The 25,379-nt window shown below is 44.6% G+C and overlaps 1 protein-coding gene across 1 annotated transcript in view; it reads right to left on the reverse strand.

Annotated features, from left to right (window-relative positions):
- Positions 1-14,928, reverse strand: part of fer1l4 (fer-1 like family member 4) — a 253,912-nt gene extending 238,984 nt beyond the window's left edge. The window contains exons 1-4 of the mRNA XM_059652665.1: positions 14,728-14,928; positions 9,897-9,952; positions 4,093-4,181; positions 1,379-1,478 (exon numbers count right to left, since the gene is read on the reverse strand). Of these exons, the coding sequence (XP_059508648.1) occupies positions 1,379-1,478; positions 4,093-4,181; positions 9,897-9,952; positions 14,728-14,806 (324 nt within the window). The 5' untranslated portion in view covers positions 14,807-14,928. The remainder of the gene's footprint in view (positions 1-1,378; positions 1,479-4,092; positions 4,182-9,896; positions 9,953-14,727) is intronic.
- Between the last annotated feature and the right edge of the window lie 10,451 nt (positions 14,929-25,379).

The raw sequence follows: 25,379 nt of genomic DNA on the forward strand, positions 1-25,379 counted from the left end.
AGAACTTTGAAGGGGTCCCTTAAGAGGAGAAAAGGAAAGCAGAGGCTTAGAATGGGGATTCCAGACATTAACAGTCCAGTTGACTAAAAGCACAAACAACAATCAGGGTTAAAATCAATGAGAGGAAATACACTCTTCATTGAAAATGTTAGTATTAAATACATTTAAAAAGTGAATTTTTATTACAACAGTTCACTTTCAGCTTACATTATAGAATTTTGTTAATGTCTTGTCACCACATTGTTAATGTTAAGAGAAACAGGTTGTGGGTATTATTAGCTTCCATTCCATATAAATAGAGGGCAGGTGGGTCATAAGCTGTTGAATGAGAGGTGTAATACTGAGCAAGTGAATACACTTTTTCATGAAGAAAAGCTATGTTTCTACAGCTCTGTCTCATCAATTGGCTGAGAATTTATTACCATTCATTCCATTTCCTCTATTATTTACTAACACCAATGGAAATCAAATGATGCACTACTTCCTCACCAAATATTTGTTATCTGGAGACATAACACCAATTCTTCATTACACACAGCTAAAAAGTAATGAAAAAAACTTGAATTGATTAGTTCACCGTTGCACCTAAATCATCTCCAAATATACAGTGTGGAAACAGGCCCTTTGGCCCAACAAGTCCACACTGAACCTCAGAACATCCCACCTAGACCCATCTCCCTATAACCCACCTCAACTACACCCCTGAACAATTTACGGGCAATTTAGCGCGGCCAACCACCTAGCCTGCACATCTTTGGACTATGGGAAGAAGCTACAGCACCCGGGGGAAACCCACGCAGACATGGAGAGAACGTGCAAACTCCACACAGACAGTTGTACGAGGGTGAAATCGAACCCAGGTCTCTGGTGCTGTGAGGCAGCTGTGCTAACCACTGAGCCATCATGTTGCCCCATAGTATCAGCTACGTTTAGAACCAAATTGGTCTATCATCATACTTTTCTGTCAGGAATTATGATTTTATAGTATTTCTGGTAACTGAGCCACCAAACTAAAACCAACCCCAAAATAGCCTCTGAGATAACAAGGTGTAGAGCTGGATGAACACAGCAGGCCAAGCAGCATCAGAGGAGGAGGAAAGCTGATGTTTTGGGTCTAGACCCTTCTTCAGAAATGCCTCTGTGACTTGAGTCAAGAAGGAGGAAATTAGAGATTGCTTTCCCGTCCTGCTCACCCTGGAAATGACCCCCTACCAAAAAAATGATAATGTATCTCTGTGGCCAGCTCACACCACCAGGTCTCATGCATGGGCTCGCCATTATCGTAGCAAGAAATTGCATTAAATACTATTTGTATATTTTATCTTGCTCATTTCCGATTCCGAGACATTTAAATAAACAGATAAAATACACTACTTACATCAGTCAGAGAATTCTTTTTGTCAACAAGAGCTTCCTTTAGAACTAATTGACCAGTTTTTGCCACCTGTTGCAGACTAATCTGTAGTTGCCCCAACAGCCTGTAAAAGAAGATTGATAGTATGAAATAATTTACCCTTTCACTTAATTCCTAACTCCCCTGCAGCTTTTAAAGACACACTTTGATAGTCCAACGTCTGTAGATCTGTACTTCCCAGCACATAACCTCGGACCTCGGATTATCTTAGATCTTGTGATAAGAGCATGAAAATAAGAACAGAAGGAGGCCATTCAGCCCCTCAAGCCTATTCTAACAATCAATGAGAGCATTGCTAATCTGTGATCCATCTCCATATTCCTGTGTTTGACCTATTAACTAAATACTTTTGCTTAACAAAAGTCTATCTATCGCAGATTTAAGATTAACAACTGACCCAGCATCCACTGCAGTTTGTGGAAGAGCATTCCAAATCTCTACCACCCTTTGTGTGTAGAAGTGCTTCCTAACATCTCTCCTGAAATGTCTGACTCTAAGGTTCAGATTATGCCCTCCAATGTAAACAGTTTGTCTTTATCTACCCTGACCTTTACCATTAACGTTTTGAAGACTTCGTTCAGGTTACCCCCAACCTTCTAAATTCTAGAGAAAATAGGCCTAATTTGTATCACCTGTCTTAATAACCCCTGAAGTCCAGATGTCATTCTTGTAAGTTTACATTGCACTCCTTTCAAGGCCAATATATCCTTCCTCAGGTGTGGTGACCACATCTGCTCTCAGTCTCCCAGTTGGGTGTAAGTAGGGTTTTGTGTAACGTCTGCGTCTTTATACTCCAGCCCTCTAGATATAAAGGCCAGCATTCCATTAGCTTTCCTGATTTTTTATTTAAAACACCTGTTTGTGACATTTTCAAGATGTATGCACCTGAGCCGCAAGTCTCTTTGGATTTCTACTGTATTTAACTTCATTGAAAGAGAACTGTGATTTATCATTTTTCAGGCCAAAAGGGATGATCTTGCATTTGCTTACAGGATTTAATAGGCCCTCCGAACTTTAAACTTCATATCCGTTTCTTTTAATCAAATAAGCTCAAATTCCCTGCCTTTTCCCAAATGAAGTAAGATTAATTAAGAAACAATTAATAGTTTTATATAAATCAAATCATTAAAATCAGCAGATGATCCAAATGTTTTTTGGTCTAGCATTAGCTGGGATTGATCATAATGTGATGAATGATGAACGAGACTGTGAGCGAGTTTTGAGAAGATTTGTAGCTCAGGTTGAGGTTCTGGATGTGAGTTTGCTCACTGAGCTGGAAGGTTAGTTTTCAGACGTTTAGTCACCATTCTAGGTATCAGTGAGCCTCCGACGAAGCGCTGGTGTTATGTCCCGCTTTCTATTTATCTGGTTAGGTTTCCTTGGGCTGGTGATGAAACGTCTGAAAACTAACCTTCCAGCTCAGTGAGCAAACTCACATCCAGAGACTGTGAGTGTTAGAGACAGCTGCTGAGTCGGGTTTGCAACATAATTTCCAGGATAAACAAACTGCTTCCTTTCTCAAGATCAATGTTGGAGGGAACAAGCTTCACCCAACACAGCCGGTGCCACACACCAGAGCCGGAGGCTACCAACAGTGGCCACAATACCCCTAGACAGGAGCGCCCCAGCCCTCGTCCTCCCCCCTCACTCAGGCAGGAGCGCCCTTGTCCTCGTCCTCCCCCCTCACTCAGGCAGGAGCGCCCCCGCCCTCCCCCCTCACTCAGGCAGGAGGGCCCCCGCCCCCGCCCTCCCCCCTCACTCAGGCAGGAGCGCCCCCGCCCCCGCCCTCCCCCCTCACTCAGGCAGGAGCGCCCCCGCCCTCCCCCCTCACTCAGGCAGGAGGGCCCCCGCCCCCGCCCTCCCCCCTCACTCAGGCAGGAGGGCCCCCGCCCCCGCCCCCGCCCTCCCCCCTCACTCAGGCAGGAGGGCCCCCGCCCCCGCCCCCGCCCTCCCCCCTCACTCAGGCAGGAGGGCCCCCTCCCCCCTCACTCAGGCAGGAGCGCCCCCGCCCTCCCCCCTCACTCAAGCAGGAGCGCCCCCGCCCTCCCCCCTCACTCAGGCAGGAGCGCCCCCGCCCTCCCCCCTCACTCAGGCAGGAGCGCCCCCGCCCTCCCCCCTCACTCAGGCAGGAGCGCCCCCGCCCTCCCCCCTCACTCAGGCAGGAGGGCCCCCGCCCCCGCCCTCCCCCCTCACTCAGGCAGGAGCGCCCCCGCCCTCGCCCTCCCCCCTCACTCAGGCAGGAGGGCCCCCGCCCTCGCCCTCGCCCTCCCCCCTCACTCAGGCAGGAGGGCCCCCGCCCTCCCCACTCACCCTCACCCCTCACTCAGGCAGAAGTGTCCCCACCCTCGCCCTCACCCTCACCCCTCACTCAGGCAGGAGCGCCCCTGCCCTCACCCGTCATCTCCAGACAGCAGGATCCTCAACTTCACCTTCACCCCTACCCTCCCCAAGCCAGGTTGATCTCAATCCTCCAATCCTACACACCCCCACTACAGGCAAGTGCACCATCCCTGCCCCTACCCCAACCCCACCCTCCCCCACTCTGTAGCCATCTCCACCAGACAAAAATCCTGGTGTTAATCTTAAATGTAAGCCCTTAGCCCTGTCCCCAATAAAATCCCATTCACTTAGGATGTTGTTTGAGAAACTGACTCTGAGCCTCAACAGTTGGTACTTGCCTATTGCTGAAGAGTTTACTGAGGTTATAAACTCGAATCTCCAGCATCTCTTCAATAATGTCTCGTCCATAATGAGGCCAACGGAATTCCTGCAACAAACAATCAGTTACATTTAAAAATGCTATGGGCACAATGTCACAGACAAGTACAACCACAGACTTAACAATTGGATTTTTTACTCAGTATTTCAGCAGATTCTGTGTAAAGCAACACAGTGTTGGATGTCCCAGGTCCTGGGTATTAACAAATGGCCTGGTTGTACATGATGATTATTACACTCTTGCAAACATCCCCTTCCAGGACAGCCATGGAGCCCGACCCCTAATCTTGCTGCAACGGTCACTGAAACTGACACTGCATGCTGACTTCCCTAGGTACCATTGCAGCAATACCTGAAGGAATATAAACATTGAAATGTAATTGTTCAGGCACAACCAAAGTAGAAATAACAGCAGATTCCAGACTAGGAAAGTGGGTTTTAAACAGAGAACCGTCTCAGAACAGACAGACGTGAGGAAAGTAAAACAGAAACACAGAGCAGCCCCAAAGCCAACTGCTCGGATCCAAAATGAGGACTCAAGGTCGTTCACGCCCTTAGAGCAGACTAATAAACAACAAAAGCATCACTCCATCTCCACTAAACTCTCTGGAGGGGGCCAAGGGAGCACAGTAGGAGATTGAGCTCTTGTATTGAGCTTCAGGGCTGGTAAGGGTAAGTCGTAGTGAGAGAAGATTGTGGAGTGGGGTCAGGTACATGAAGGAGTACAAGAGGGTCCAGGGAGGACAATGGTGGTGGGCCACCAAGGGAAGTGGAAGAGGCCTGGCATGCTAGGTGGTGAGAAGTTGATCAAGAATCTAAGGAGCAGAGGACAGCACCAGTACTGTCCCCATTGGTCTAGCTCAGCGTCTTGTCTAGCAGAGTCCTTACAGTGCTTTGAGTTCACCAATTTAACCCACAGAGTGCTGAGTATATCACTGGACACTAACATAAACATTCAAGAAAGAGAGATCAAAAATACACATTATTTCTTTCACAATTAAGGAAATGTGTTATGTTGCCTCTAACAAACATTGCATATTAATGATTAGGTATGCCAGTATACTTAACTCTCCAACCAAGAGCAATAATGATGTTGCATGCAAGAACAATGTCAATGTAGTATACTGTATCCATTGTACCCGGTGTGGCTTCATCTACATTGGGTAAACCAAGTGGAGGTTTGGGGACCGCTTTGCAGAACACCTCCGCTCAGTTCGCAATAAACAACTGCACCTCCCAGTCGCGAACCATTTTAACTCCCCCTCCCATTCCTCAGACGACATGTTCATCATGGGCCTCCTGCAGTGCCATAATGATGTCACCCGAAGATTGCAGAACAGCAACTCATATTCCACTTGGGAACCCTGCAGCCCAATGGTATCAATGTGGACTTCACAAGCTTCAGAATCTCCCCCTCCCTCACTGCATCCCAAAACCAGTCCAGCCTGTCTCTGCCTCCCTAACTTGTTCTTCCTCTCACCTATCCCTTCCTCCCACCTCAAGCCGCACCTCCATCTCCTACCTACTAACCTCATCCCGCCTCCTGGACGTGTCCGTCTTCCCTGGACTGACCTATCCCCTCCCTACCTCCCCTCCTATACTCTCCTCTCCACCTATCTTCTTTTCTCTCCATCTTCGGTCCGCCTCCCCCTCTCTCCCTATTTATTCCAGAACCCTCTCCCCGTCCCCCTCTCTGATGAAGGGTCTAGGCCCGAAACATCAGCTTTTGTGCTCCTGAGATGCTGCTTGGCCTGCTGTGTTCATCTAGCTCCACACTTTGTTATCTTGGATTCTCCAGCATCCGCAGTTCCCATTATCTCAGAACCCCTGACACTCCTGTTTATATGTCAGCCAGGACTCCCTGATTGGACCAGGTTAATAGCCCCACTCAGGGAACTCATATTCTGAACTCCACTTAGCTAACAATCACTGCATCCCCTCTAAGTCCTGGGATATAGGCCCATCCTTTTTCCTGTAGTTTCCACTGGGATGTTTTTGGTTAAAGAAACAGCTTATGACATGCTTGCAGAGATAATGGGAAGTGCAGATGCTGAAGAATCCGAGATAACAAAGTATGGAGTTGGATGAACACAGCAGGCCAAGCAGCATCTTAGGAGCACAAAAGCTGGCGTTTCGGGCCTAGACCCTTCATCAGAAAAGGAGGATGGGGAGAGGATTCTGAAAAAAATAGGGAGCAGTGGGAGAGAGATCCCCTGAAGTTGGTCCGGAGGGAGGAGCTTGCCTTCTTTCGAAGAGGCATTGAGTATAAGGATAGACATGTTATGCTGCAGCTTTATAGAACATCAGCTAGGCCACACATGGAATACTGGGTGCAGTTCTGGTCACCACACTGCCAGAGGGATGTGGATGCTTTGGAGAGGATACAGAAAAGGTTCACCAGGATGCTGCCTGGTATGGGGGATTTTTGTTGTGAAGAAAGGTTGGATAGTTGGGGTTTGTTTTCACTGGAATGCAGGAGTTCGCAAGGCAACCTGATATAAATTTATAAGATTGTGAATGGTGTGGAAAATATGAGGCTTTTCCCCAGGTTTGAGGGGTCAATAACTAGGGGGCACAGGTTCAAGGTGCAGGGGTGGGGTTGAGGGGGGGGTGAGTTTAAAAGATAGTGTGAGGTACGTTTTTCACACAAAGGGTGGTGAGTGCCTGGACCGTGCTGCCAGAGGAGGTGGTGAAAGCAGACAATAGCAGCATTCACAAAATACCTGGATGAATACATGAATAGGAGGGGAACAGAGGGATACCAATCCTGTAAGTGCAGACACTTTCCTATCCACCCACTCCCCCAATCGCCCCACTGCTCCCGATCACATGTTCCCCTCCTGATCTCCTACTCCACCCAGACCATCAACTCCCCTAATTGCCAGCTCCCCTGAACAGCCCACTTCGCCCCAACACCCCCACTCTCCCCAACTGCCCATATCCCAATCACCCAAGCCCCTTGGTCGCTAACTCCCCCCAGTCACCTATTTCTCCTTTGCCTTGCCAGTGAAAAGTCCTCGCTACTGTAATGCTAAAAAAGTATAGCCAATTTGCATTTAGGTAGGACCTCAAACAGTAAATAAAATATTAAAAGGATCTATTTTGGAATATTGATTGGGGGATAATATTGGCCAGGCATTTTGGAGATTCCTGCACTGCTTTAAACATGCTTTGGGATCTCTCAACAGTCTGGACCTCAGCTTAAGTCCTCATCAGAGACTGATTTTGAACAAAAATTGTGACATTTTAAAATATATCCTCAACCAATCACTTTCCAGATTTGCAAAGCTTCCTGGTGCTTGTGATTTATTTATTTGATAATAGATTCCAAGCTCTCCACCCAACTTTGTTCAAGGTGGGGCAGATTCTACGTAACACAAATGTATTAACTCAACCACAGGGCAGCTGAGCAGGACTCACTGCTAAATTATGGAATAAATGCTGCAACACATTATGACTCACTTATTGAGCCTTTTCTAGTACATTCTGCATAAAGCTCTCATTGCCTGTCCCACACTGGAGGTGTAGACATCTGAAAGAATATGCTAGTCAACAGGTCCAAAATGCTAAGAGAAAAATATTTTAAAAATTCTTTTGATGCACTTTTGAGATTTAACAGTGAAAAATTGAATGCAATACAATTTCAAAGTGTAAGCATCTCTGGGTCGTCTTAAATCAGCTGGATGCAGAATGAAACTGTTTTGACTTTGTTGTCCAGTGCCATTTGCCTGTGTGTTTTTTGGTCTCCATTTCCATCTTTATTCGGCCATGCTAAATCAAAATTTTTTTTTCCAGGAGGAGTAGGTTCAGAACCACTGAAGACTGGGATGTAATATCACACACTCAGTTCACCTTGGCCTCATGCATGAGGAAATGCCCATATATTTCCCTGACGTAGAGATTCACAATGTCGGGATTTGTAAACATTCCAACTTGACCCAAGGTTGACAAACAGCACTGCAATGCATAAAAGCAATCACTGTTCACCACAAACACACCCAGGTTCACTAGTGAATGTAGATAGTAACTAGATTCCTATCCACTTACATACTGACAAATTGACAATAGCATTGCACTAACTGAAAGGATCTAATTCTTCACCCTAATTAGAAATGTTAGTGAAATATCACTTGAATGACATGCCCACTGGTGGTGATTCACTGGTGTATTACAGGTGGAGAGGGGAAGGAACAATTCAGTTGCCATTATGAACAGAGGATTTCTCTGCTGGATGGGATTACCTTTCAAACCACCCCTTCTCCTTATGGGCTACACTGGTTATTTGAAAGAGTGTACGTAGGCTCTACCCCCACCTCTTTGACCTGTCTGTCTGCTCTCCACCTATCTTCTCCTCTACCTATCTTCTATCTGCCTCCCCCTCTCTCCCTATTTATTTCAGAACCCTCCTCCTCTCCCCCATTTCTGAAAGAGGGTCTAGGCCCAAAACATCAGCTTTCTTGCTCCTCTGATGCTGCTTGGCCTGCTGTGTTCATCCAGCTCTACAACTTGTTATCTCAGATTCTCCAGCATCGGCAGTTCCTACTAACTGAGATTAAATGTTCTGGATGTAAGTTTGCTCGCTGAGCTGGAAGGTTCATTTTCAGACGTTTCATCACCATTCTAGGTAACATCATCAGTGAGTCTCCAATGAAGCGCTGGTGTTATGTCCCGCTTTCTATTTATCTGTTTAGGTTTCCTCGGGTTGGCTGCTGTTTTAGTGTGTTGGTTACAGCAGCTAATGAACTTAAAAGACCCTATACCGACAACAAGCAAAACAAACGTCATTTACAAAATACCTTGCAAGAACTGTGACAAACACTACATTGGACAAACAGGGAGAAAGCTAGCCACCAGGATACATGAACATCAACTAGCCACAAAACGACATGACCCAATATCACTAGTATCCTTACATACAGATGAGGAAGGACACCACTTTGATTGGGACAACACATCCATCCTAGGACAAGCCAAACAGATACACGCACGAGAATTCCTAGAAGCATGGCATTCCAACCGGAACTCCATCAACAAACACATTGATTTGGAGCCCATCTACCACCCTGAGAAAAAGAACATGAAATGACGTCACCAATACAGGAAATGACATCACCAACCCAAGGAAACCTAAACGGGTAAATAGAAAGCGGAACATAACACCCGCTTCACCAGAGGAACACTGATGATGTTACCTAGAATAGTGGCAAAACGTCTGAAAACGAACCTTCCAGCTCAGCGAGCAAACTTACATCCAGAACCTCAACCTGAGCTACAAATCTTCTCAAAACTTGCTGAGATTAAATGTGCTGCCAGACATTTTAACAAACTAAACAGTCCCTGTTTTAGCCCCAATGTATATGTGTGCTTATTATTTAATGAACAGCTACTCTTAATTAATTCTTCATATTAATCACGCATATGACTCAGCTCCTGATCGCAAGCCGGCGATTCTGTTTTAGTGAATACTGTTGGACAAAGTGTTTTGGGGGCACTGATGTCTTTCTTGGTGAAATATTCTAACAGTGTTGATTAACATTGTCAGAAAGTCAGTTTAGTTCATGCCTGCAAAAGAACAACACATTGACTGTAACCTATAGACTTGTGATTCATGAGTTGCTTTTGTCCAGCAAAAACATCCCAAAAGAAACAGAAAGTTTTGATATAATTGACAAGTCTATCAGTTGTTGGTTGTATGGCATAAATGTTTCTTCTCTGGGACTTGAGGTTAACATAATTAATATGAAAACTATATTTGAAATCTTACCTCATTGAAGACAGCTTCATATTCACATTTCACTTTCCTGGTCAAGTGCGTATAACCTAAGAACACATGAAGCCACACTGTTACTTTCCACATCAGTAATGACAGGTTTCTACAGTCAAATGAGTTAAGTAATTCTAAGAAGTGATTGTCTATTCTATCCGGTTGAAGTGTGGGAACAGTTCATTTGTCAATTTGAGAAATTGTCAATATCCATCTTGTTCACTTTCTATCATCCTGGTAACCATACTACAATACAACAAAGTGTGGAGCTGGATGAACACAGCAAGCCAAGCAGCATCTTAGGAGTACAAAAGCTGACGTTTCGGGTCTAGACCCTTCATCAGAAAAGGGGGATGGGGAGAGGATTCTGAAATAAATAGGGAGAGAGGGGGAGGCGGACTGAAGACGAATAGAGAAGGTAGGTGGAGAGGAGAGTATGAGTGGTGAGACGGAGAGGGGATAGGTCAGTTCGGGGAGGACGGACAGGTCAAGGGGGCGGGATGAGGCTAGTAGGTAGGAAATGGAAGTGTGGCTTGAGGTGGGAGGAGGGGATGGGTGAGAGGAAGAACAGGTTAGGGAGGCAGGGATGAGCTGGGCTGGTTTTGGGATGCAGTGGGAGGAGGGGAGATTTTGAAGCTGGTGAAATCCACATTGATACCATTGGGCTGCAGGGTTCCCAAGTGGAATATGAGTTGCTGTTCCTGCAACCTTCGGGTGGCATCATTGTGGCACTGCAGGAGGCCCATGATGGACATGTCATCTAAGGAGCGGGAGGGGGAGTTAAAATGGTTCGCGACTGGGACGTGCAGTTGTTTACTACAATAATGGACTTACTAACTCATCACAATTTCTATCTCTAGTTTGCTCTACAGGAGGGTTAAGAGTAACAGCTGGGAGACAGGGACAAAAAGATAGAATTAGTGTGAAATCAAACCAACTATGGGCATTAGCAAAATAAACTTGCAGAGATATGGAATTAGAGCGGGAGAATCAGATTGTTCTGCAGAGTGTCAGCGTGGTCTTGATGGGTTGAATGTTTTCCTTCTTTACCGTAAAGGCTCTGCAGCTCTAAAATTGTTGCTGTTGGATCAGACTGCTGTCTATCTTTGTATTGTCTAAATACAAGTCTGATTTCATTTCTTATTTTTGTCAGTAATTGATAACACAAGGGCTATCTAACCTCCGGTGCTACCTTAGGTTTCGGGTTCAGCACAACATTGTGGGCCGAAGGGCCTGTACTGTGCTGTACTGTTCTATGTTTTATGTTCTAATGCTCATTAAGTCATCACACTGTTAGGACCCATTATTTTCTGTTTAATGATGAACATCAAAAGGATGTGGACAGGTTGGCGAAATGGGTGGAATAGTGTGAGATGAAGTTAACGCAGAGAGGTTGGAGTGATTTATTTTGGCAGGAAGGATACAGGCATAAAATATAAAGATACAATACTACAGATGAACATGAGCAGAAGGACCTCATGCATAGAGCACAAATCATTGAAGGCTGTAAGATAATTTGAAAAAAACAGTTAATAAAGTGTTCAGCTTTATAAGTAAAAATGCAGAGTACAAAAGCAAGCAAATTATAGTGAACATTTTATAAACACTGGTCAAAATCAAATGGAATACTTTGTAACAATGAGCTGAATGACCTCCAATTGTACCGTAACGATTGTAAGACTTTAATCTATATTTAATTCCAGAATCAATATTTTTACCTGGAAATATTACAAATACAAGGTGTTGTAAAATTGTTTTATTGCAATGTTTCTGATATAGGGTAAAATAAAGAGGGTCATGTGATCTGCTTTGCATTCTGCCAACAAAGAACCAGGGTGTCTTTGTTATTAAAGCTTCAAAGGCCCAGGTTGTTTCACTGGGAAGAAGTTGCAAGATGGTGTTGTCTATAAACAATGATTAAGGCATCATATTGACTTTTGTTCCTTAAAATAAGAAAAATGTTGGGATTGTTGTGTTTTATATATGTATAAGCATTTACTTATACTTTAAACAGTCCACTGAGTTCCAAGAACTACTGAAGTTAGGAGTTTAAAGGACATCTAATTTACCCTTCCACCTGTATACAAGGACATGTAACCATGCACATTAACTCAGGGAAGGGGGAGCTGAAGTCCATGGAGGACACTGGAGAACTGGTGTTCAGTTTGTCTGATAGTGTCAGTCTGCCAGATCTGAGACTGGAATACACAGAGAGCAGAGAAAGAGAACAACAATAGAGACAGCAACTCTTTTTGTTCATTATCTCTGAATCTGTTAGTAGCTCATGGTCATAATGAAGAAAAAGGATTCACAAGGAATTAAATAAAACTGGAACAATTGCCTAGCTTTGGTTAGACACAAGATCAATGAATCTTGATGAATTCAATCATTCCTAAGTTAAATTGAATTCACATTTCACCAACAAAGGAATGGTTATGGGATCAATCATCTCAGCTCCTGGACATCATTGCAGGCGTTCCCTCAGGGTAGTGTCCCAGACTCAACCACCTTCAGCTGCTTCATCAAGGACCTTTCATCCATCTTAAGGTCAGAAGTGGGGATGTTCACCGATGATTACACAATATCCAGTACCATTTGTAACTCCTCAGATACTGAAGATGTCCAAAATGCAACAAAATCTAGACAATATCCAGGCTTGACCTGACAAATGGAATTTAAAATTTGCATCACACAAGTGCATGCAAAGATCATCTCCAACAAAAGATGATCTAGCTATCCGCTCTTGACAATCAATGGTAGAACCACAACTAAATCCCAACTATCAACGCCCTTGGGTTGCCACTGTCCAGAAACTGAACTGGATGAGTCATAAAAGTACCATGGCTACAACAGCAGGACATAAGTTAGGAATCTTGAAATGAGTAACTCACCACCTGATTTTCTAAAGCCTGCACGCCATCTATAAGATGCATATCAGAAGTGTGATGGAATTCTCCCCACTTGCCTGATGTGTGCACTCTAAAAGCTGGACACCATCAAGGACAAAGCAGCTGATACAATTGTTGGTGGATGTGGAGCCATTCAGTCCCTACACAACCACTCTGTACCAGTAGTGTGCACAATCTACAAGATGTACTGCAGATATTCACCATCTCAGACAGCATCTTCCAAATCCATTACTACTACAATCTAGAAGGACAAGGGCAGCAAACGTATGGGAATACCTGCAACTTGCCTCCAAGCAATTCACCATTCTGACTTGGAAAATTATCGCCATTCCTTCACTATCACTGTGTCAAAATCCTGGAATTTCCTCCCTAATGGCATTGTGGGTCAATCTGCAGTAGATACAGTGCAGCAGTTCAAGAAGGCAGCTCACCACCACCTTCCCAAGGGCAACTAGGGACAGGTAATAAATGCTGGCCCAATCAGTGACACCCAGATCCCATGAGTGAATTTTAAAAAAGGTCTGCTTGGCCTGCTGTGTTCATCCAGCTCCACACTTTGTTATCTCGGATTCTCCAGCATCTGCAGTTCCCATTCTCTCTAACATACAAACATATCAATTACGAACAGGAGTAGGCCATTCAGCCCCTCAAGCCTATTCCTCCACTCAATCAGATCTGATTGCAAACTCAAATGTGCATTCTTACCAACATTTACATTAATATTTCTTCCAAATGTCCAATGAATACAACATGAAAAACTTAAATAAAAGCAATGCTCAAATAAAGTTGATTGTGGATTTTGTTAATTAGACGTGCTGAATATTTAGAATAATCTTTTGGATTAACTTACCCGAAATAAAGACATTAGCTTCACCCAAGATGCAGCTTAGTACTGGAAAAGGAATCTAATGTTTCAGTAATAGCATGGCAGTCTTTGATACATAAATGACCAATTCCCATTTTATTGTTTTCTCTGGTTCTCCTGTCTGGTTTCTTGTCTTAAGTGTACAATAGAGGCAAAGGCAGTAGATCGCGGAAGTGTCAGAGTTCACCTCCCAGTCATGAACCATTTTTACTCCCCCTCCCAAACCTCAGACGATATGCCCAACCTGGGCCTCCTGCAGTGCCACAATGATGCCACCCGTAGGTTTCAGGAACAGCAACTCATAGACCCCATCGGTGCCCCATTGATACATTGACCGGGATGAACCTTCGTGGAATCTCGACACAGCAGAAAATGGCCGTTCGAGCCTGAACGACCCTCCGACGAACAGCTGATGCTGTAAATCAGGAACAAAACCACAAGTTGCTGAAAAAGCTCAGCAGGTCTGGCAGCATCAGTGAAGAAAAAATCCAGAGTTAAAGTTTCAGGTCCGGCGATCCTTGCAGTTTCTTGTTTCCATTTTGTGGGCTGTGGGTGACACTATGCCAGCATTTATTACCTGTCTGTAACTGCCTTGGAGGAGGCAATGGTGGGGAAGTAGCATCTCTTACTGCAGGTGAACCCACAATGCCGTTTGGGAGGGAGCACTAAGGTTTGAAGTCCGTTACGGTGAAGGTGGTGAACATGTTGTAATTCAGGACGGTGATGGGCCATGGTGCTCCTGCTATGCATGTGAAAAAACTGCTGAGTGCAGGGCAGGAAAGGCCCCGCAAGGAGTTTCAGCCCTGGCACAACAACATGACACTATTGAAGGTAAAATCGCCATAGGGCTGTTTGCGCATTACAGAGACGACTGGTGGTTTAACCTGACACAGACCCGCCGTCCAGCTAACTGAGCTAACCGACCTCCTACTGCAGCACTGTCGACAATCTGATACTTTTTCCCTAAACTCCCGAATGGCGCTGAGACTGTCCCCGGTTTTCCCAAAACCGCTGGGACAGTGTCCCTCGGAAAAGCCGCTTTCGTCTCGCTCCTTACCTCGGAATGTGATGTGCACCTGGCGGTCATACCTCCCGCTCAGGTTGGAAACTTTCTTCAGAAGCAAAGTGAGAGACATGGTGAGCTTCAACCCGCGCTGCTACAATTGGAAACCTTGTTATTTCCCCTTTCGGAAAGTGCTAATGTCGTCCCATCTTGGTGAAATGCAGCCTGCCGCTTCGGGGGAACCGTGAGGCGGATACTTCTAGCTGGGAGTTGCCTGGTTTTGTGCCTCCTCGCTGCGTAAAACAAGTTGCTCAATCAGATTCCAGGTTTATCTGTCAAAACACACACCCAATCCAACAGCTTCACAATTAAAGCTGATGTTTCCGCCCTCCAGCCGCACATGGAGCGCTAACACGACGAATGATCGAAATAGACAGGTAACTTAGTTCTTAAAAAAAACAAACATACATTAAGAATTTTCAATTTTCACATCTTTATACGTCAGTTTTGAATTCAAACTCCCGGATTCTCTGCTTTGTATTTTGGCTATTTCTGAGTGGGGACTTTATTTTGTTATTCCAACCATTATCGCGAATGTGGCCAAGCCCATCACTGCTAGCACTTTGTCCTGAATGCCAACTCTGACTCACTAAACTGTGAATAAACTTAGTAAAGAATGGTTATCATGTTTCACACGTACTTGCGACATAAATAACAAAGAACTGTCCAGGTAAAGTATTCCTTTACCTCCCATCCTTCTATTAATAACTGCCTTTTACTAAAGAAAGGTTATGACTAGATGGGACTGCATCCTAAAACAGCAAGTTTACAGCATCAGGTGATGTTCTAATTTTTCACAATTGACTCTTTCAACACTGACAGGGAAACTGAAACCTAAACTGACGAATGACACTGCTGAAGGTCCATGAAGGGAGATGATGGCCTACTGCTATTATCACTGACTATTAATCCAGAGACTCAGGTTATGTCCGGGGGAGAGATAATGGGAACTGCAGATGCTGGAGAATCCGAGATAACAAGGTGTACAGCTGGATAAACACAGCAGGCCAAACAGCATCTAAGGTGCAGGAAAGCTGACGTTTCAGGCCTAGACCCTTCATCAGAACTTTTTTTTTCCGATGAAGGGTCTAGGTCCTGATCTTAGGAAAGATATTATTGCAGAGGAGTGCAACAAAAGTTCTGAAGGTCTATTATAATTCTATGGCTTTATGACTTGTTTCTGAGATGATGGGGCTGAGGAGAGATTGGGTAAACTGGACCTGTTTCCTATAGTTTCAATGAATGACTGGTGATCTCATTGAAACTTAGAAAATATTTAAAGGAATAGACAAGATAGATGCAAATATGTTTCCACCAGTTGTGAAGTCTAGAACCAGGCAACACAATTTAAAAATATGGACACTTCCACTTAGGTCAGAGATGAGCGGAGTTGCGAACCTTTGGAATTCTCTTCCACAGAGGACTGTGGAGGCTCGGTTTTTGAGTATGCTTAAGGTAGTGATTGATAGATTTTTGATTACCAGTGGTGTGCAGGGTTAAAAGGATGGGGTGACAAAAGATGATGAAAAGTTTGATCATTTACAATCATGTTGAATGGTGGGGCAGGCTCAAAAGGCTGAATCGCTCCTGCTCCTATTTCCTTCACAAAAGGTCATTTGTGTAGCCAGATGGCTTTGTACGGCTATTGGCATTGAGGTCATCATGGGACTTTTGCTTCGAGACATTGAAAATGTAAGTGTTACCATCTGCTGTGGTAGGATTTGAAGCTGGGTTCAAAATATTACCTGAGTCTCTGGACTATTAATACAGCAACTGCATCACTATATCATCAGCTCCCCCATTGGAGGTAACCTATTGCTATGGGCAGGCAATCACCCTTGAGCATGCAGGACCAATAGATAAAGTGGTCAAGATGGTAAAGCATAGTTTCCTATCGCTCCTGTACTCTAGGACTTGGCCAAAGAAGGTATGATGGAACTACATAAAACCACAAATGTTTTGTGAACAGTTCTATTTAATGACTTAAAGGAAGCTTGTAGTCACATTCATGCTCCAGAGGTGTACAGAGGAGATTTTTTAATCATGTTTCAAGAAACAGCTGAGGGGCAAGACTGGATACACAGGGGTTATTTTCTTTAGAACAGAGAACCTGAGAGATTTAACTGAATTCCTCGAAACATCATTAATGGGACTAGTTCAGTTCAGGAAACCTGGTAGGCATGACTGATTTGGACCAAAGGGCCTGTTTTGGTACTCTGGACTTCTATGACCCTCTATGACTCCATCAGGGTACTGACTAGATGATACGAAGTTAAATACAATGGGTGTCCAAAGAGACTTGGGGGGCTCAGGTGCAAGGATCTTTAAATGCCAAAAACAGGTGCAGAAAATAATCAGAAAGCTAATGGAAGGCTGGCCTTTACATCTTGAGGACTGAAGTATAAGGATGCAGTAGTATAAGGATGCAGCTACACAAAATCCTGGTTAGACTCTAAAATTACTTTGTGCAGGTCTGGACACCATAACTTAGGAAGGATACACTGGCCTTAGAGGGGGTACAAGGTGGTTTTACATAAATGATAACTTAATTCCTGAAGTCCAGATATGAAAAGAGATATTATAAATGTAGCCTGTTTTCCTGGAATTTAAAAAGTTAAGGGGGGATCTGATCAAGGTCTTTAAAATAATAACAGGAAAATATCATGTCAATAAAGATAAACTATCTCCACTGGTTGGAGACTGTAGAACTAGGGAACTTAGCCTAAGAATTATGGCCAGGCTATTCAGAAGAGCTGTCAGAAACAGTGATAGGCATTTGGAAATATCTTCCACAAACAAGAGTGGATGCTGGATCAGTTGTTAATTTTAAACCTGAGACAGATAAAGCTCAGCAGGTCTGGCAGCATCTGTGGAGAAAAAAGAAATCAGAGTTAACATTTTGAGTCCAGTGACCCTTCCTCAGAACCTCAGATAAATTTTTGTTAAGCAAAGATATTAAGGGATATAGGCTAAACAGTTGGTACGTGGAGTTAAACCACAGATCAGCTTTTGAATGGTGGAACAGATGAGAGAGTAGAATGGAAGATAGATTAATTTAAAAATTTGACAGAATAGAGACAAATTAATGTTTCTGGTGGGGGATCCAAAACAAAGCATGAGTTGGGGCAGTTAGCTGACCCTTGAAATGAAAGCTCAGCCATTCCAGGATGATGTCAGGAAGAACTTCTTCACACACAGTGGAGAGGAAACCTTTCAACATTAAAACCAAATAACTTTTGTTAGGAATAAGAAACAAGGTGAGAAGATGAAGTCACCCATAATCTGATTGAATGGCAGAACATGCCTGAGGACCTGAATTGTCATCTTGTTCCAAAGGCAGAACCTGGGCCGAAATGCAGGAGGTAACCACAGAGTCAAACCCACCCTGTCCCTGGCTACAAGGAGAGTAAACGTAACTAGAATCCTAACATTCCTTTCACAAACCACACAAACAATATATCATTACAGAAGTGGTGAGGAGGACAAAATCAGTACCAATCATTCTTTACTACCGTTTGCATCACAATGGTGTTTTAGTGGATATGCCACTGCTGTGTAGTGTGAGTGAGTGATAATGGGAACTGCAGATGCTGTAGAATCCAAGATAACAAAGTGCGGAGCTGGATGAACACAGCAGGCCAAGCAGCATCTCAGGAGCACAAAAGCTGACATTTCGGGCCTAGACCCTTCATCAGAGAGGGGGATGGGGAGAGGGAACTGGAATAAATAGGGAGAGAGGAGGAGGCGGACTGAAGATGGAGAGAAAAGAAGATAGGTAGAGAGGAGAGTATAGGTGGGGAGGTCAGGAGGGGATAGGTCAGTCCAGGGAAGACGGACAGGTCAAGGAGGCGGGATAAGCTGGTAGGTAGGAAATGGAGGTGCGGCTTGAGGTGGGAGAAGGGATGGGTGAGAGGAAGAACAGGTTAGGGAGGCAGAGACAGGCTGGGCTGGTTTTGGGATGCAGTCGGGGGGAGGGGTCGAGCTGGGCTAGTTTTGTGATGCAGTGTGGGGAGAGGAAGAACTGGGCTGGTTTTGGGATGCAGTGGGGGGAGGGGAGATTTTGAAGCTGGTGAAGTCCACATTGATACCATTGGGCTGCAGGGTTCCCAAGCGGAATATGAGTTGCTGTTTTCTTGCAACCTTCGGGTGGCATCATTGTGGCACTGCATGAGGCACATGATGGACATGTCGTCTGAGGAATGGGAGGGGGAGTTAAAATGGTTCGTGACCGGGAGGTGTTCTGCAAAGCGGTCCCCAAGCCTCCGCTTGGTTTCCCCAAGGAGCGGACAGGGGAGTCGCGGACAGAGTGGTCTCTCCGAAAGGCAGACAAGGGTGGGGATGGAAAAATGGCTTGGGTGGTGGGGTCGGATTGTAGATGGCGGAAGTGTCGGAGGATGATGCGTTGTATCCGGAGGTTGGTGGGGTGGTATGTGAGAACGAGGGGGATCCTCTGGGGGCGGTTGTGGCGGGAGCAGGATGTGAGGGACGTGTCGCGGGAAATACGGGAGACGCGATCAAGGGCATTCTCGACCACTGCGGGGGGAAAGTTGTGGTCCTGGAAGAACGTGGACATCTGGGATGTGCGGGAGTGGAATGCCTCATTCTGGGAGCAGATGCGGCAGAGGCAGAGGAATTGGGAATAGGGTATAGAATTTTTGCAGGAGGCTGGGTGCAAGGAGGTGTATTCTAGGTAGCTCTGGGTGTCAGTGGGCTTGAAATGGACATCAGTTTCTAGCTGGTCGCCTGAGATGGAGACTGAGGGGTCCAGGAAGGTGAGGGATGTGTTGGAGATGGTCCAGGTGAACTTGAGGTTGGGGTGGAAGGTGTTGGTGAAGAGGATGAACAGTTTGAGCTCCTCTGGGGAGCAAGAGGCACCGCCGATGAGGTCATCAATGTAACGGAGGAAGATGTGGGGTTTGGGACCAGTGTAGGTGCGGAAGAGGGACTGTTCCACGTAGCCTACAAAGAGGCAGGCATAGCTTGGGCCCATGTGGGTACCCATGGCCACCCCCGTTGTCTGTAGGAAGTGGGAGGAATCGAAAGAGAAGTTGTTGAGAGTGAGGACGAGTTCAGCTAGGCGGATGAGGGTGTCGGTGGAGGGGGATTGGTCGGGCCTGCAGGATAGGAAAGGCGGATGAGGGTGTCGGTGGAGGGGGATTGCTGTGTAGTATTGAGTTACTGACTGTAAATTTAGTCTCACTCTGCTCCTCCATTTGTACCAGAATTGCTGTTAGAAATCAAAGACACAACAGCCCCATTCCAAATCACCTGTTCCAAATATTAAAGCACAGAGATTAAAAAGCAAAATTTACAAACTGGTGTCATTTCAATTGTGCCCTCAGCCCTGTTCCCCAAAACCTACTTCCATCTAATGCCCCCATTCTTCCATCAAATTATATTCCCTACTTCTCCAGCCATTTCCATCTCCATTCCTTCTTTTACAACTGGTTCACACACCCAGTACTCACACTGAGACAACAAAGGTCTCTAGCCAAGTTGGATTCTCGTTAGAACTTGCTTTGCTGTATCGGGAATAGCTCAAGAACATTTAATGCACGCAATGAAAACACTTTGCCCACACACACATATTCAGACACATAGGCAGACATTATCTCGCAATTTTCTACCCTCAAGTATTTATCCAATTCCTTTTTGATGTTTAATATTACATTTGCTTCCATTTCACAATGCAGCAGTCAAGAAATTGCTCTGGGAATTAATGGTAAAGTTCCACGTTTGCTATAATCAGGGGTCATTTTAGCCAACTTGGAGACAGTGAGGACTGCAGATGCAGTCTCATCTTCCAGTCCACATGGAGCTGGAAGCAGCACAGCCAGTCAGACAGCAACCAAGGAGCAAGAAAGTCAACGTTTCAGGTCCTGATGAAGCGTTTCGGCCTGAAACATTTGTTTTCCTGCTCCTCAGATGATGTCTGACTGGCTGTGCTTTTCCAGTTCCACATTTATTGATTGTATTCTTAGCCAAGCTGCTTCAGTGTCTGCTGATTAACTCAGTTTGTGTTCATGTATTTGTTTTTACTTGTTCATGGGTTGTCACTGGCAGGGCCAGCATTATTGACCATTCCTAATGCTCTGGAGAAGGTGTCGCTGAGCTTCCATCTTGAATTGCTGCAGTCCTCAAGGAAAAGGAATATCCACAGTGCTGTTAGGAAAGGAGGCACAAGGCTTTGTCCCAGCAACAATGAAAGTATGTAACATAGCTCCAAGTCAAGATGGTGTGTAACTCGGAGGGGTATGGCACAAATTCAAAACAGTGACCACACCTACTGCTTTCCAGCCTGCAGAGTTCTCAGACTGAGTGATGACTTCAATGTCTTTTTTTCTGGTTAGAAGCTAATTGCTGCAATATCTCTATTCCATGTGACAAACTTTTCAAACCAAAAGGCCTTCCCATTTTGTTTTTGACCCCAGCCCCAACCAACCCATCCTTTTACTGCTTCTGTAATTGCTTAAAACGTGTTACATCTCCAATTTTTGTCGGTTCTGAAAGACCATTGCTCTGAAACACAAGGATAAATTTAGCCAAATGTCAGTTTTGGGGAACAGTAAGGAGGGTTTCACTCAAAGAACCTTAGTGACTTTCCTCATTCAACTTTACACTCCTCCCTCATTAAGTATTCACCTTGCCTCCGTTCCTGTACTGTCACGTGCTCAGCAGCAGGGAAAGTGACCACACTGGGACCTGCTGACATTCATGCTGCCAGTACCATACTGAACCTTCAGTGCACACCATTCAAACACCGCAGTCTGCTGAGAACGTGCCACCTAGGTCAGTGCAGCATTTCCACTCTGGAAGAATGCACAGCAGTGCCACAAATATGATCTTCTGCATTTTCCAAGGGTAAATGCAACCATCGTCTCTCTGTTATTTCACTCACTCTTTACTCTGCTACTGCAACCATTTCCCACCATGGCTAATGATCTATTGCTAATGCATTCAGCACCTTCTCTCAACGGTTCTCACCCACTCCCTTTATCAGACTCATCCCCTACCACCTATTAATCCTTCCTGTCCCCTGAATTTCATTTTCTCTCACCCAGGATTGGAGGCAGCAAGAACATCCTTGCTAGGGGCCAACAGGAGCAGCAGCTACAACAAATCTCCTCCAGCAATCAGAGGCAACAGCTCTCCAAATGGTTGCTCCAGCAAGGCAACATCACAAAAAAGGACAACCAGAGTGGAACTCTTGGCACCGCAGCAGCCTGGGCAGTTAGCAGACTAAGTAAGGACTCCTGGTTGCGATAAGCACAGAGCAGGGACTCCTGGCATCAGAGGCAACAGTGAAGCCAGGGAAACTTGACTTTGGTCACAATAGGCCTGCAGCAGGGATTTCTGGTTATCAGCAACGAAGTGTTAGAGCAGAGCCAGGGACTCCTGTTGGTTCAGCCTGGAACTCAGCAACAACAAAATGGGCCCAGCGGTGAAGGAATGATGTCTAAAGAGTGGTGACTCTTATGTTGGTGGGTCTGGTGCAGTGGAGGAGGGGTAGCGGCCAAGGTGTACTGGTGAACCAGTTCAAAATTCATGGTGGAGGCAGCAGAACAAAGAGAGACTCTCTTTCAATTATATCTCTTTTACTCTTTTCGTTCTTAAAATACTCAGAATGACCCTGGGCCATGGCGACAGTTGAAGCTTTTCACCATTTTGTTGTATTATTCACTGTAAAACACAAGTGACAATAAATCATTCAACTCTCATCTAACCCTTGAAAACCTAAAATGGAAAATCATACTTTTCTCAACATAAAGAATATAATTTTTTCACTCCACTGCATTTTCCCAACTGTCTCACCATTTCCCACGTCATTCAGGGGTTGGGAAGATTGTATTGATCTTTGTATTTCATTCCAAGGGCACATTGAGTATTTTCAGTATTTTGTGTTTTAAACCAGTAATAATTTTAACTTGAAGCTGATTATTTCTCCCAAAAATAAGTGGGAAAGGAAATGGTGAAGATGACGCAATGAATCTGCAGAGGGATACACAGGTTCAACATGTGGGCAGAAACTTGGATGGAATGTAATGTGGGAAAATGTGACATTATGTACATTGGCAGAAATGGAGGAATTACATATTATTTAAATAGAGAAAGACTGCAGAAATCTACAAGACGGAAGGATTGGAAATCTAAAATTATGCAGAAGGGTTCTGAGGAGGGGTCAGTCAATCCAATTGCTTCCCCCGTCCCCTACAGACGCTGCCAGAATTGCTGGGCTTCTCCAGCTATTTCTGGATTTGGGGGTCTGTGTGCATGAATCACAAAAAGCTAGCATCTAAGTTCTGTGGCTAACAGAGAAAGAAATGGATTGTTAGCCTTTACTGCAAAGAGAATGGAATATAAAAGTGACATTAATAGATGAAGAAGAAAACAAAGATGATTTGGTGATGGGGAATAAAACATTCAGGTGTTGTAAGAACCCCTCTAATCAAAAGAAAAAAAAATGCAGAAACAAAAACAGAAATTGTTGGAAAAGCTCAGCTGGTCTGGCAGTTCCTGTGGAGACAAATCAGAACTCAGGTACTGAGGAAACATCAGCTGACCTGAAACGTTAACGTTAATCTATCCACAGATGCTGCCAGACCAGCTGAGCTTTTCCAACAACTTCTGCTTTCATTTCCAATTTACAGCATCTGTAATTATTTTGGTTTTTATAAAATATATACTGACATCGGGGACAGTCCAGAGAAGGATCACCAGGGAGACACCAGGTATGGAAGGACTGTCTTAAATGGAGACATTGAGTAGGCTGGGCCTGTACTCATTGGAATTCAGTAGAATGAGCTGCAATTTATTGAAATATACAAGATTTTTAGGAACGTGACAGGATAGATGCAGAACAGTTGTTTCTCCATGTGGAACAATCTCAGACCAGAGGACATAATCTCGGAATAAAGGGTCGCACATTTAGAGTTGAGGAGAATTTTTTTTCCCCTCAGAGTAATGAGCCTGTGGAATTCTTTGCTGCAAACGGCAGTAGAGGGTGTATTGTGAAGTACATTCAAGGCTGAGATAGACATTTTTTTAAAATCAATAAGGGAATCAAAGATTATAGGGAAAAGACAGGAAAATGGAGCGAAGGATTAGCAGATCAGCTATGATCTCAATGGACAGTGGAGAGGACTCAATGGGCTGAATGGCTACTTTTGCTCCTAAGTCTTATGGTCTTAGCACCACAAATTAATAAAGTATTCTGCTTCAAACTGGCATTTTCAAACATCTGGTAACCTTTCCATATTCTGAACTAAGTGCACACTTAGCTGACTTGAACAAGTATTCCTGTACATTTAACTCCAGAAGATGGTGCTAGAAATGTTGATTTCTAGCAATAGTTTTGAGATCGTCAAGAGTTTCTAAAACATGAAATTAGCACACTGCTGCTCAGTGAGCTTGTAAAATGAGTTTCACGAATAATTCAGAATTCCCAGAGTGCAGAGCTGCTGCTCATTGTGGTGTGAATTATTTGTCTTTTATGAAGCACCTCACACCACCAGCATTGCACTTATTGTCATCAGAACAAGTTCAACAGAATGGAGTCATAAATGACACAGCACAGGAAGCTATTTGACTCACCATGCTCTTGCAATCTATGGTTAAGATTCTATCCCAACAGTTCCACTCAACTGTTCTTCCCTCAGAGCCCTGATAAGTTTTGCTTTTCAAGTATTTAACTAAATTCTTGAATTATTATATTTGCAACACATTCCAGATCATAACTGATTGCATGAAAACATTCTACTCTTCAGCTTTATTTGCCAGTCATAAGATTCAGCCATCATTGGCTGGGCCACTATTTACTATCTATCGCTAATTGCCTTGCAGAAGATAGATTTGAGCTATGATTTTGAACCACAGCTGTTGTGTGTAGTGACACCTCCAGTGCCATTACGGAGGAAATTTCAGGAACTGACCCAGCAACAGTGAAGGAACAGAAATATATTTCCAGTCACTGTGGCTTGGAACTTGTAGATTGTTGTGTTCTCTGTACTGCTTCCCTTTCCTTTACAAGTGGTAGTTATCACAGGTTTCAAAGATGCTGTCAAAGGAACCTTGGTGAATTTTTGCAGGGCAGGGCATCACGTAGCTGGTACACACTGCTGCTCCTGTGTCAGTGATGTTGGGAGCGAATGTTTAAGGTGATGGATAGCCTACCTTAACTCTGGTTCAGAGGAGGTTTACCAGGATGCTGCCTGGACTGGAGGGCTTATCTTATGAAGAGAGGTTGACTGAGCTCGGTCTCTTTTCATTGGAGAAAAGGAGGAGGAGAGGGCACCTAATTGAGGTATACAAGATAATGAGAGGCATAGATAGAGTTGATAGCCAGAGACTATTTCCCAGGGCAGAAATGGCTAGCACGAGGGGTCATAGTTTTAAGCTGGTTGGTGGAAAGTATAGAGGGGATGTCAGAGGCGGGTTCTTTACACAGAGAGTTGTGAGAACATGGAATGCGTTGCCAGCAGCAGTTGTGGAAGCAAGGTCATTGGGGTCATTTAAGAGACTGCTGGACATGCATATGGTCACAGAAATTTGAGGGTGCATACATGAGGATCAATGGTCGGCACAACATTGTGGGCTGAACGGCCTGTTCTGTGCTGTACTGTTCTATGTTCTATGTTCTAATATAATGA

This window comes from Stegostoma tigrinum, chromosome 19 (assembly GCF_030684315.1).
Source record: "Stegostoma tigrinum isolate sSteTig4 chromosome 19, sSteTig4.hap1, whole genome shotgun sequence".
NCBI classification, from domain to species: domain Eukaryota; kingdom Metazoa; phylum Chordata; class Chondrichthyes; order Orectolobiformes; family Stegostomatidae; genus Stegostoma; species Stegostoma tigrinum.